General features: G+C 40.8%; 2 protein-coding genes across 2 annotated transcripts; both read right to left on the bottom strand.

Moving 5' to 3' along the window:
- Positions 1-5,042: 5,042 nt before the first annotated feature.
- LOC104268935 (muscle-related coiled-coil protein-like) lies at positions 5,043-5,465 on the bottom strand (the record flags this gene model as incomplete). The annotated part of the gene is made up of 1 exon (XM_009877252.1): positions 5,043-5,465. A coding segment is annotated over exon 1 (411 nt), but the record flags the coding sequence as incomplete, so codon positions are not given.
- A 509-nt stretch (positions 5,466-5,974) lies between these two features.
- On the bottom strand, positions 5,975-12,381 carry LOC104279828 (tomoregulin-1; the record flags this gene model as incomplete). The annotated part of the gene is made up of 3 exons (XM_009877253.1): positions 5,975-7,222; positions 8,485-8,643; positions 12,258-12,381. Coding segments are annotated over 3 exons (368 nt in total), but the record flags the coding sequence as incomplete, so codon positions are not given.
- Positions 12,382-12,738: the final 357 nt, after the last annotated feature.

Below are 12,738 nucleotides of genomic sequence, written 5' to 3' on the forward strand. Positions count from 1 at the left end.
CTAGGCCAGTCTATGATTCTATGATTCCTCACAAGGTGACTGCACTTGCAAGCTATCTAGAGCAGGGAAGTCCTCTCCAGCACAAGTGAAACCCAGCCAGGCAGCAGGAGTTGCTGACTTGTCTGCCCAGACAACCACGTCTCCATATGAACTAGCTTCTGAGCACCCTTATTTAACTCAGTCATGATGAATAAGGTACTTGCTAAAAACTGTATCCAGAAGTAGATACCTACAACAGGTCAGGTGAATCAGGCTCTGTACATTTCTTTTGGCTCAACTGAAGGGATTCTACAGGCCAGATGTACAAACATCTGCATTACTGATTTCTAATGCCCAGCAAGACGAATCCCATCCCAAATTCTGAACTTGCTGCTCGTGAGTTGGCATGTTCCTCACGTCTGTGCCTGAGCTGTTCTGATCGACTTTATCCCTGCGCTAAAGGAATAAACTGCAAGATTCAGCTCTCTCTCCAGTAGTGCTGAGAACATAAAGCCCAACTGCTTGTCCCCAGAGCCGAGTCCCTTCCTGAACGTCGGTCTCAGGCATGACAGGTGTTGCTGAAGGCACGGCCAGCCACAGCTCCTGTCGACAAGTCACTCCAGGCAGCCTCTCACGCCGTGGGGAGAGGCACCACACAGGAGGCTCATGGGGCAGCTACACTCTTCTGCTGGCTTGCAGACAACAAAAAGCAAAGCCCCGAACAACTGCATCCAGTGCAAACATAAATTGGGATCAGCTGTTTCTACCGCTCAACGTTAATAGGTGGAGAAAAATCAATAGCAGCCCTGAGAAGACAGCTGCCTGTCTTTTGTGAGGATCACCACACAGGAACAGATCCAGGGATCCAGTTATACCAGATCAAATGGTGTAGTGTCCAGTTTGTAATATAGTGGTGTAGCGTGAAGTGTATAATCTGCTATGAACACAGCCCTGTGAAGCATGCAATCTGTTTCATTTTAGGAACACCGAAATAGCCCGACAGCTGCTTGCACAAGGGTGATCAGAGCTGGACGTGGTAGTCCAGGTGGGCTCTGAAGTGCTATGGCTACAAGCACTGGGCATCTTTCTATCACTTCTGGAAATATCTTGCCTGAAGCCTTTCATGCCCATATTTCACTTCTTTGAGAGCCACAGCATCAGGTGGGCTTTCAGTCTTGTGAGAAATTAATACACCATTTTCTGTCCTTTCCAAACCATGGGGTCTCAGAAGAAAAACAACCAGGGTTTCTGCTAAGTACAGAAATTGACACTCTGTACAAATAATTAAATTATCATTACTCCAGCTCTAACGATGATTTGGTTTCCTGTCTGTATTTCTTTCTCTGGATTGACAGCTCCTCACTTTAGGCATATTTTATTAGTATTTACACCTCTTTTTGTGCCAAGATCTTTCATGAAAATAGTACACAGTTGACAAAGTCAGTCTTAGAAGCGAACCCTTTCAGAAACCCACCAGAAACCTCACTTCCCGTTTCAACACAATCCACTGTCATCTGTTATTTTTCCAGCTATCTGTTAAGAGGTAAGCTATCAGGTACATAAATATGAGAAAAGATAAGACCTCTCATGTTTCTGCAAAAGAGAAAAATGATCAAATATGAGTTACCTGGCACAATCTGCTCTTGGTGAGCTGTGTAACTCTGTGGTACTAACATTTGTGCTCTGCAGAGCCCCTTCTGAGTTTGCCCTTCTTATGCGCAAATGGTATCAGGTGAGTGACAACAGTTCAGATTGTTTCCTTTGCCTTTGTCTAATTAGCTGTGGTATATTTGCTGCCTTCCAAATCACGGTTGCTCTCACTGTTTTTTCTGAGAACAGCTGTAATTAAAACTCTGTGCCAATGGACAGCAACTCTGTGAGTCTGGTCTCTCAGTACCCTCATCTCTTGAGCTTCTGACAACCTTTTACTGCCACTTCGTATTTTCAGATTATTGTCCACATCTCAGTCTCATCCTTTTTACTATCGAAGACACTGTGCTGCAGAAGGACAGTGGTCAGGAAAAGCCACTTGAATTTTAATTCATTTATTATTATAATTTATTTACAGAAAAGAACCCAGTAACTGTTACATGGATTTTCTAGTTCCTGTATGCTCACATTTAAAAAGGGACTTGAAGAACATGCAGAAAGCAAATGAAACAAATTCTTTCAGGATAACAAAACAAAAAAAAAAAAGAAAGAAAAAACCCCACCTTTAATTTCTGAATAATTTAGCTAGAATGAGTTAAATTGTCAGGTGTGCTTTGACTGCAGGAAATAATAACTCTCACAGCTGGTTATTCAGACTAGTGTGAACAGAAGTGAACAGTGACCTGCACAGCCTATAATGTACTTTGCATTCCCTACTACATCCTTAGGGCACACAGCACTCCGGGGTCAAAGACCTCACTAGAAACTCTGAAGTAACCTGGCATTTTTAATCATGCAATCAGCCTGGGGAGAGCTGCCTGCTACCAAATCTCTTCTTCAACCACATGGCCTTTTAAAATGAACACTCTCAGTTTCCCTAATCATTATGCTCACGGATGATCACTTTGTCTCTTTTTAATGTGAGGATATTGCCCACTCTTTTCATCATGGCTGAGGTCTCCTGGGATAATCTCCTCCAGCCAATGATCCTTTTCAACCTGCCTACTCCTTCTATCAGTGATAAGATCAAAGCTATCCACTTGAAAGAAAATCTTTAGGATTTAATTGGTGTTTCCCATTTCCTCACATGCCAATGTTCTGGCAAAAGTTAAAACTAAAACCCATGGGCGCTCACCCACATAGGCACTCAACGCCAGCTACACACAGGTCACTGGCTCCATCAAAATGTCTCAAGTGGTTCCTCAGAAAAAAAAATCTCGCTACAGATGAGCTGTCACTCACAACCATGAAGTAAACAACTTGGTTATACCCATTGGTGAAACACAATGAAGGAAGCACACTGATTCTGTAGCTATTAACAGATTCCCCACTCTTCTAGCCAAGCTTCAGCCATTCAGGTCTTGGCACTCCAGCAGTATGCCTGCATCGGTGCAAATAGACATCATGAAAATCACTGCACTTTTGTGAAAGAGACTTTCACAAGCGTACCTGTGCCTTAAAGCTTCAGCACACTTATGGCCACCTAGCACGTTCCAGTTTTTGTGGAGCGATGCGGCTCTCCTCCTCCAGAAAAGTGTTACATGTCTGATCTTAGAGGCTCAGCCTTGCTGCTCCTCTTCCTTCTGAGGGAAAAGGGCTGGTAGTTCTCAACTACCATAGGAAGAGGAAGCTAGAAAGACAGCAATCAAAAAGAATGTTTCCATTCCTGAAAAAGTATTGCCTAGGAATTAAGTGCATGGAACAGGGTGCAGGTCATTCTTGCCCGGCCAAATTAGCAGGGAGTCCAGACACTCCTACTGAAGGTGATTCTTAGGGCAAGTATGCATCGTGAGAGCCACCTTCTGTACGAAACATCTGAAAATAGCAACCCTTTATAGTTGCCCTTTATAGCTGCCTGTGAAGCCATTTCCACAGCATTTTACTACGTGAAAAAAACATTATGTAATGAATACTGGTTTAAGAATAAATGTTTTCAAAGAATTGATTCTGCTGCAAGCATTATGGTAAAGGCCCATCAATGAAATGGCATTATGACATTAATCAGGGAAGTCAAGAGATATTTATTGCCTTTAGCTGGGAAATTATTTGCAAGGAAAAAGCAAAAGTGCCTGTTTTCCATTCCATCATGATGGTGCAGCTTGCAATAATTGTAGTAATAGGCCAAACTGTGCTGTGCTTTCACCTGAAGATCCACAGTAAGTCATTCAGTCAGAAAATCTGGGAGGCACAATTTGGCTGCATATGGTACTAACACAACATTAAAGAGGTAATGTTTTCTACCTTTGGTTTTTATTATTTTTTTTAGCTATTTCTTCCCAGTAGCAGAAAATGAAACAGTTAAGAGAGATAGATTATACATAAGAATTTGTCAGCTGCATACAGTGCTGAATATACGCAAGTGAAACACAGCTCCATTCATTGCTACTTGCAACGTTATTTATGTACAAACAGATGCAAGTCCAGGGTGTAAGGGTGGGCGATGGGGGTACATGGTGCTACTTGTGAGGGCTAGTGTTTTCAAGGACACCTAACGATGAATACAACTCATGAGAAAGAAGCTTTGGGGACTCACTAGTATGAAGGATAAACTGTGCGTGTGGCAAAATATTAAACACATTTTCGATTGATTTAGGGAACAGGGAGGTTTCAGCACATGGCAGGATCAGGCTGTTAAAACACAGGTTTCACTGCACTTGCTAAGAAAGGACAGACTCCATGAACTACCTGCACCGTTTACTTGAATGTAGGTGAGACCACAGCATTTCATGAAACTTCTGTTCAAACACAATAATTTCTAAGAACAACAACATCCTACAATGAGGTCAACAAAAAAAAATGTCAGATACACTTGCCCAATATGATTGGAAGAACAGCGTCAGATTAAGCCAGTTCCAACATAGAGTATGCAAGGTGCTATTTGCTGTCATAAAGGGTTTGTGGGTCTGAGCTTTAATTGGACTGAGATAATAAAAAAGTCCCGATTTGTCAGCAGTATGAATGCCTGGGTAATGCTGCGAGGCAAATCGACCATACGTTTTGAAATTAGTGCTAGAAGAAAGCCTGTGTTCCAGGGAGCCCACAAACACTTTTGCTATTCAGACTTCTACCTAATACGGTGAAAAAAATAACACGGATGAATGTCAGGCATGGTTTGTATGACAAGATTTACAGGGCCTGCCTCATATTACCTTTCGGAGAGGCAACAAATAGTCTTTGCTGATCTGCAGTTAATCTTACACGACTGGCTCAGAAACCTACCCACACTAATAATAGACCATGTGTGCTGCCGTCAGTGAGTTCATGCCGAAAGGCACCGAGGAGCACAACTCAATGTTAAAGAAAGCATAAAATAACTCTTACGTTGGATAGCCTGCATCTTTTGCTCCATTAACCAGCGGCTACCAAGGAAGTGGCAAAACGACAGTGCTACAAGAAATTAGGCTTGTGGTTACCTGATAGATTACGACCCGGAATTTGTTTTTCCTCAGCATCTCCTGTTGTTTGGCTTCCACCTTCCGCACGCTGGTGCTCTGCCTCTCCACTCGCGCCCGCACCTCCTTCACGGTGGAGCTGACTTTGCGGGTTTTCTCCAGTAACTTGTTCACCGTGTAGCCCGTATTGCCATGAGCCTGGGCAAGCTTTAAAATGTCAATCTGGATGGTCTTGATGGCATTTTCCATCTCCCTGTGCCTCTCCTCTATCCTTTTCTGGCTCGCCTGCACGCTGTCCACGATGTTGGCCACTTTGTCCAGGACCGTCACGATGGTGTAAGCTGCATTTTGTTCTTCTTCCTCCTCGGTGACACTGGAGAGACGGTTTTGGTGGGTTTTGTCAGCCTCCAGGGTGATTTCACGGCGATCCATTTTGCCTGCCTTCGGCCGGGTCGGTGGGAGGCGAAGTCTCGGCGATCCTGCCAGAATGATTCTGGCGCTGCTGCAGGGAGCCAGGGCGACAGCTGGCTCCGGTGATGCTCAAAGTAGGGCGTGAAACGCGGTTCCTGGAGCTCAGTCAAATGCTTCTGACTACAAAATATCCACACATGATTGTTCGGATACTTTCGGCAACATGAAACCCCTAAAATTAGGAAGCAATGTCTGGAAAGGAACAAACGTTTAAAGGGTCACGCTTCTGTACTGATGGAGTTATTAGTGTTAATCCAGGAAAGTTAAGTAACTTACTAATTAAGCAGGAAAGCAAACTTGCATATTTTTAACAATCTGCTTCTGGTTTTGTGTTACTGGAGTGCTTTCCTCCAACAGAACTCAAAGAGCGGTCAGGAAAATTAACACTTCTCTTCTTTTTTTCCCAGCAAAACAACTTGAGGTCTTCAGCTTGCTGCAATTACCACATGGGCTAACAAATAAACACACTAAACCAGAGGCAATATAGTGAAAACGTTGTATTGTGACATGCTTTTCCAGCTCAAAATGTTGAAAGCATTTTTGTTTTTATTGAACAAATTATTAAATCCTACATGCAAAATTTTGAAAACCTAAACTACATGTTAAGACAGCTGAACACATCCTATTCACACTTTATCTCGGGATCTTTCAAACGACAACTAACAGTCTATTAATATAACTATGACCAGCAAGTCTAATTTGGATGGACTTCTTTAGCTCTTGAAAATACTCTATACAAGAGCATTAGTAATTCATTCACTTTTATTATTCTTTTTTTATTTTAATCACAAACACTATACAATCCGTATTGTAGGTGTTAAAACATGTATTTTCTTTAAAAAAGTTTAAGAAGTATTAAAACAGCTTTAACAGTGATAAAGTAGGCTTTATTCCAATTATTTGTGTTCAATTATTCAACACCAAATTTTACAATACCTAAATCTACTAAGACCTACTTTTTTTGGACCTGTGCCATCTGCTCTACCAGGTAACTTCCCAAACCATGAAATTTATAATTTTCCTCTTTAAAAATAAATTGTTGGAATTATTTATGAAGATGGCAGCGCTTAGACCCAGCCTACACTTTTTATAAATATGTTACAACTACACACAGCACACAGCTTCACAGTTCATGCGATAGGCAGTGTCTAAAAAATCAGTTACTAACTTCCAAAAACATTTAAATATCTACGGTATTTAAACACAGTGTTTTCTAGTTTCTCATAAGAAAAGTAAGCTGTAAACATTTTTACCTTTAGTTCATGCCTTGTTTGCTAGGTAATGTGGACTTTTTTGTTCGTTTGTTGGGTTTGTTGGATTTGTTGTTTTTTTTTTTAAATCTACAACCATTGGTGGAATAAATCTGTGTTCCCAAAAATATTACATTCCATGGATAAAGCACAAGTCTATCATATAACCATGTGATACAGATACAGAAAATGAACTACTGTATTCAAAACCATAAAAGTAAAGATACTAAAACAGTCCATAGCTGTTAGAGCTGATGCTTTCAGAATACAGACCAACATTGTTACACTAAAAATGTTCAAAAATAAGGCCTCTGAAATAAATATTTCCATTCTTTAAAAAAAGATATAATAAAAATGTACATCACATGGTCAATGCAGGTATAAAAATCACTAAGTTAAACCATTCTGGACGATGTATCTGAAGTAAAATGGCCTAGATTTTGCTTCTGCCGACGTCCTCTATTGTTTTTGGGGCATTTTCTGTTAAAAAAAGAAAAATATATGCTGCATAAAATCAAGCCTCACAATAACACATCGATTTAACTTTCTCTACGTGACAACAGCAAGGAGTCTGTGAGCCGTGCTGTGTGTTCAGTACTGGACTGTCACTTGGGGATGTCTGTGGGACCCCAGATCACTCAGACAGGAGTTCTGCTTGAACTTGAGACTGAAGCCAGCAAGGTGCTGTGTTCTTCAACCCTGAACCAGCAAAACACATACACTAGTGTATAACTGCATTGGCTTTACTTTATACATATTTCATACTTAAAGTCCAGAGGGTTCAACCCCCTACACTGAACTTCATCGGAGAGTGACAGGGAAGGAGGTCAACATTGCTCGTTCACAGGGGTGTTGTTCTACGTCACTGAGTTTAGGAAACCATGCACTCATGCAGTAGCAGAAAGGTTTATGGCCCGATATAACTGGAGCTGAAACAGTGAAGGATGAGTTGAGGAGGAAAAGACAAAGTGTTGCACAGATGCCGAAGTGTAGGACTTAAATGCTTCATGAGCTTATGGGGTAATTAAGTCATCCTTCATCAATCCCAGAGCCCTCAGTTCTCATTGGGCTTGAGCCTTGATGAGCAAACTGAATTCCTTGTCATCAAAAAGAATTCATGTCTCTTATCTCAGTTTTCATAAAGGGCAAGAGTCTGAGACAATGCAGAAACTTGAACTCTGTGTTTGTGCATTTTTACATTTCATAAAATAGGTTCTCTATAACAGGAACAAGTGACTAATAACAGAACCAGATGCACATTAATTTTCAGAAAGCATATATGGTGTGAAGAACACTTCTCTCTCTGTGTAACACCATTTACAGTGGTACTGCAGGCAACAGCATCTTGTCAAACTCTCTGGTTTTGCTGGGTGGAAGGTGGGGATCATAGCTTCTGTAAGATATCAGCAATGCTTGAATAACTCCACTGAAGGTCTAACACAGTAGATGCCCTTTTGGATGTGTTTCAAGGCAGATCTGTTCTGCTGGGCATTTGGTCTGGGCATTCAAAAACCACCAGAGTGGTTACTGGTGGCTTGTGAATTTAAACAAATGTGTGTTCTGTGACCAAAAAAATAGAGCGATGTCACATAATCCTTCCACTTCAGTCATTTAGGTATTTTTCATGTGGGTATTTCAGGATAGATGTTAAAGCACAGAAAGCTTTGGGAGTCAAATATTTAAATACAGAAAAAGTGTACCCATACAATGTGTATTTTTTCATTGCTTTTGTCTTTACCTACCTTGTTATGCACATGACAATTGCAACTATAATGGCAATCTGTACAGCTCCAATTATTGCTGCAATAAGGACATGCGTAAGCTTTTGTCTACTGGGGACAACATAAAGAATACTAAAGTCTGTCTTTTCACAGTGCTGTCCAGTATATCCTGATTCACACCTGAAAAAGAAAAGGAATATTTCATGGAAACTGTAATTTGACCACAGGTCAGTCATTTTGCAGATGAAGTAAGGAGTCCAAGGCGGCTCCAGCTGACAAAGAGCTGGTGAGGAGGCAAGGGTGTGGTGATGCTTGGGCTGGGGAACAGCTTGGATTTCTGTGGCAAGAGAAGAGGCAGAACAGATACACTTTGCTTTCCTAGATAAGGATAACGGAGCCCTCAAAAAACACATCAGCGTGGTGAAGGCCCCGATTTGGCAAAAGCAATATGTGGGGTCATTATTAAACTGGAGCGATATTTAGGAAGAAAAAAGCAACCAGGTGAAACAAGTAGACGAGATTAAATGAAACACAAAGAAGCATGCTCATGAAACAAAGGGAGCATGCTCATTCAGCTGCGATGTCAATACGGGAGAGAAGTGACAAAGAGGTAGAGAAACCTTGAAAAATGAGGGAAAAGGAGGATCTCTTTTCAAGCTGCAACTTAACGGAAGTGGAATCCTACAAAACCTACTGGACAAGACCAACATTAAACCTCCTCCTGCCTTGTCACCAAATCAAAAGTTGACAGAGGTTGGGTTAGAAACCACAACTGTTCAACCGAGAGTTCATGGAAGACTCCATAAAAACTGGCCAGGGGAGAAATGGCTGGAGACGGAAGAAAGGCTTCTGTTCTAAATGGTACCCTGCCTGAGCAAAGCAGCAGTCAGCTCAATGAGAAACTCATCAAAGGCTGCTCCTGATCAGCAACACACAACAAGGAAGGTGAGATCTACCAGTGGTGAAGGTGGCACTGGAAACCCACTCCGGAGGAATTCATGTCACAAGAGAGGTGGAAGCACAACAAGGAGAGGCGACAGCCAACCAAGACAGTAAGCTGGAGTCTGCAGAATCAAAGGCAAGCAAGCAGAGAGTTTTGTAAACTGGATCAGAAAAGCCCGAATGCAACACAAAATCAGTCTTATCCATCCAAAAGCTTCGGTGCTAGGGTAGGAGTTAATTCTGTTTGGAGGAACAAAATAATTACTCCACAGACCTTCCTACAACTGCTCATGCAACTCCTAATCCGCCTTTGCATGCAGGAATAACAGTTGGGGTTTACACGTTCGTAACCTTGTGACTCTACTTTCTCCAGCTGCTGTGTAAGGAGTTTTTGCTCAGGCACGAAACAAGTTCCAGTAAGAGCAGAGTTATTAAAGAAAAGTCCCCCCACACTCTAAGTAAGCTTGGTAATGGCTGGGAAGCGAATCAAGAAAAACATGTATTTGCATGCAAGAAGGAAGAGGATGGGGAACAAACACATTGGTAATCATGCAAAAAGAAACAATAAGGAGGAGGAATCCTTGCTAGTGAAAAGGACTGAGTTATTATTGTTATTTTGCTTGTGTTTTCTTTAAAGAAGGTAACAGTCAAAGTGCGATCAATGTGAAAATTGCTTTACAGTGGAACAAGCACAAGTAATTCGAAGATGTTTGCTTGGAAATACTGAAGAAACAGGAAATTATTTCTGAGAAATATTGAATGGAGATTCAGGAGTATTGAATTCCTGCAAAGAAGAAGTGTTTGTGTTAAGAGCTATATTTGTGGTGGGATGTTGTTCTAGGCACTAGTCAAAGCTATGTTAAACTAGTGAAACAGATTTCTAAGCATTCTGCTGCATTAATATATATAGCAAGATAATACAGCATCAATATAATAGCAAGATAAATACAGGTCTGTGTGGATTTTTCAAGATATGCTGATCAGTCAATTAATTGAATTATCACACAGAAGTCCGGATTTCTTTGCAAAAGCTTGAACTACCCTGCTGTAAAGACAGGGCAGAACTGCGCTGCATAAGGGCGGCAGCAGGAGAGAGACCAGGTCCCAGCTGTGAAAATGCTTCTGAACTATATATGCAATTATGCAGTTGACTACTACAAAACCTTCCTCCCACCCGCCTGCCAATAGTCCTGGAGGGCTGCTGTACAATGAATGAGGGGATTCATTGTCCCTCAGTGAAAGCAAAAGTCAGAATTTACACTGCGCAGTTTTGTAGGTCATCTGATAACTCATATATATCACTACCAGGAAATGAGGACCAAATTAAACAATTTATATGCTAGATATGTGTGCAAATGCAAAGCATTTGAAAATAACAATCTGCCCTTAGCATTCATCATTATATTTTCCTTGCCAGATAAAGAGAGAATGTTTTTCTTTGGTAGAAGTAAACAATTAGCATGGCGGACTGATGTTTGAAAATAATAATAGATAATAATCAATACTTTAATGATCGAATAGGAATTGAATCATAAATGAATTACTGTATGATTACTACCATCCAGAAAAAAATATGAGAAATTAAAAAATCAGTTCACCCAAGAATCTTTTCCTTGAAGTAGTTCTACTTAGAATATTTTGAGAACAAATCCATCAGAAATTGTGTTAAACATAATGCCAGACTGAAAGAATACTTAAATCAAATATTGCTGCCTAGTGCCCATCAAGATGATGCTGGGGATGCACGCAGTTCCCCCGAAGAAGCAAAGCCATGTTGAGCTCTCTTGGTTTAGCCAAAGAAAAGATAAAAACAATGAAGTCCTGTGGGAAAGATGAAAATAAACCAGAAAGGCTCTTGGATGGGAAAAGGAATAATAGAAGCTTTCAAATGCTTAAGTTGACAATCATACTGGCTCTGCCTTTTGGGCTTCCTGCTCTCTGATCAGTCTGAAAACCCTTAAATCTTGGCAGTGAAAAAAACCCCAAATAGCCTCAATCGATAAAGATCAAGGGAAAAAATGTGATAGCATCTAATGGATTTACAGCTGAAGTTTCAAAAGCAAAGAGTTATAGCATCTTCAACCACATTAATCTGAAAGTACAAGCTTGCCAGATAAAAGTCCAGGAGTTAAACCTCCTAATAAGTAGGGCACTACTATTGGCCTTTTCCTATAGACAATGTTTTTAATAATTTTTTTTTTTGGAGGAAAACGAAGATGCAGAATTTAGTTGGTGAAATGTAAAGAAAAAAATTATCTGGGAGCTAAGGAAATAAATCAGAACATTGAGGTCTCCTGGGAAATACTGAGTGGCTTAACACTGAGTGTACGGAGCTGCTGGATTATACTGTAGACAAAAAGTGAGGGCTAAAGAATATTTTGCAATTTTATACTCTCTAGATGAAGCCTGTTATTGTGAAAAAGGGCAATAAATGTTATAATAGGCTAGAGAGACTTTATGACAGCAACAATAAAATGCATAGATAGTATAAGAACAGACTGAGATGTCAATGGGGAAAGCACAGTCATACAGAGAATACCAGAGAATACAGGCAATGGCATTTTTCTGGTGTATTTTTTTTTCTCATTTAGCAGCCAAAAATAAGACAACATTGAGGCTACACTCCTCAGATGGATTCAGATTTTGAATTAACTGACTGATCGAGCCTCTCTCCTGAGCACTATCTCCTGCACGACCGGAGCAGCTGGGTGCTGCCCGTGACGCAGGGATACAGCTCCTGTGCTGCTGCTTAGATAACTGCAAAGTGATACATGCCGTAATTATGTCTAGAGAGCATTTTGATTAAGCTTTACAGCAATTTCAGGCACATTTTGGAGGCATGCAGGACTTACCGGCAGGAAGCCTTCTGAGTGGAATAAATGAATTCACATTTTCCATGTATACAGTAGCCGTTGAAGCTTTCTGAACAAGGTAAGTGGTTTCCAATGTAAATGTCTTCTCTTTGATCACTGGCATCTTGAAAAGAAATATACATAAACAATTCTAAATAGCTGAATGATATTCACTAAAAAAACCCCACAACCAGGAATAGCATGTCCTTAAAAATTTGTAGTGAATAACGGAATACAGAATAATAAAGCAAAGGCTTAAGGGTGAAGTTTCAGAGGCACCTATAGAGATTTGCTAGAATGTACTGCACTGAAAAATGATCCTCAGAGACATCTAAACATGCTTTTTCTGTCAGGTTTCTTGAAAGGAGAAAAGTATTCCTGGCAGAAACAAGTCAATGCAGGAAGATCAGCAGAAGCTTTGTCAGTGGCATTAGGTAAAGAGCTAATATACAGACACAGAGAGCAATCTCCCACGTCTAAA

The sequence above is a fragment of the Apaloderma vittatum genome, unplaced genomic scaffold, assembly GCF_000703405.1.
Source record: "Apaloderma vittatum isolate BGI_N311 unplaced genomic scaffold, ASM70340v1 scaffold18949, whole genome shotgun sequence".
Taxonomy (NCBI): Eukaryota; Metazoa; Chordata; class Aves; order Trogoniformes; family Trogonidae; genus Apaloderma; species Apaloderma vittatum.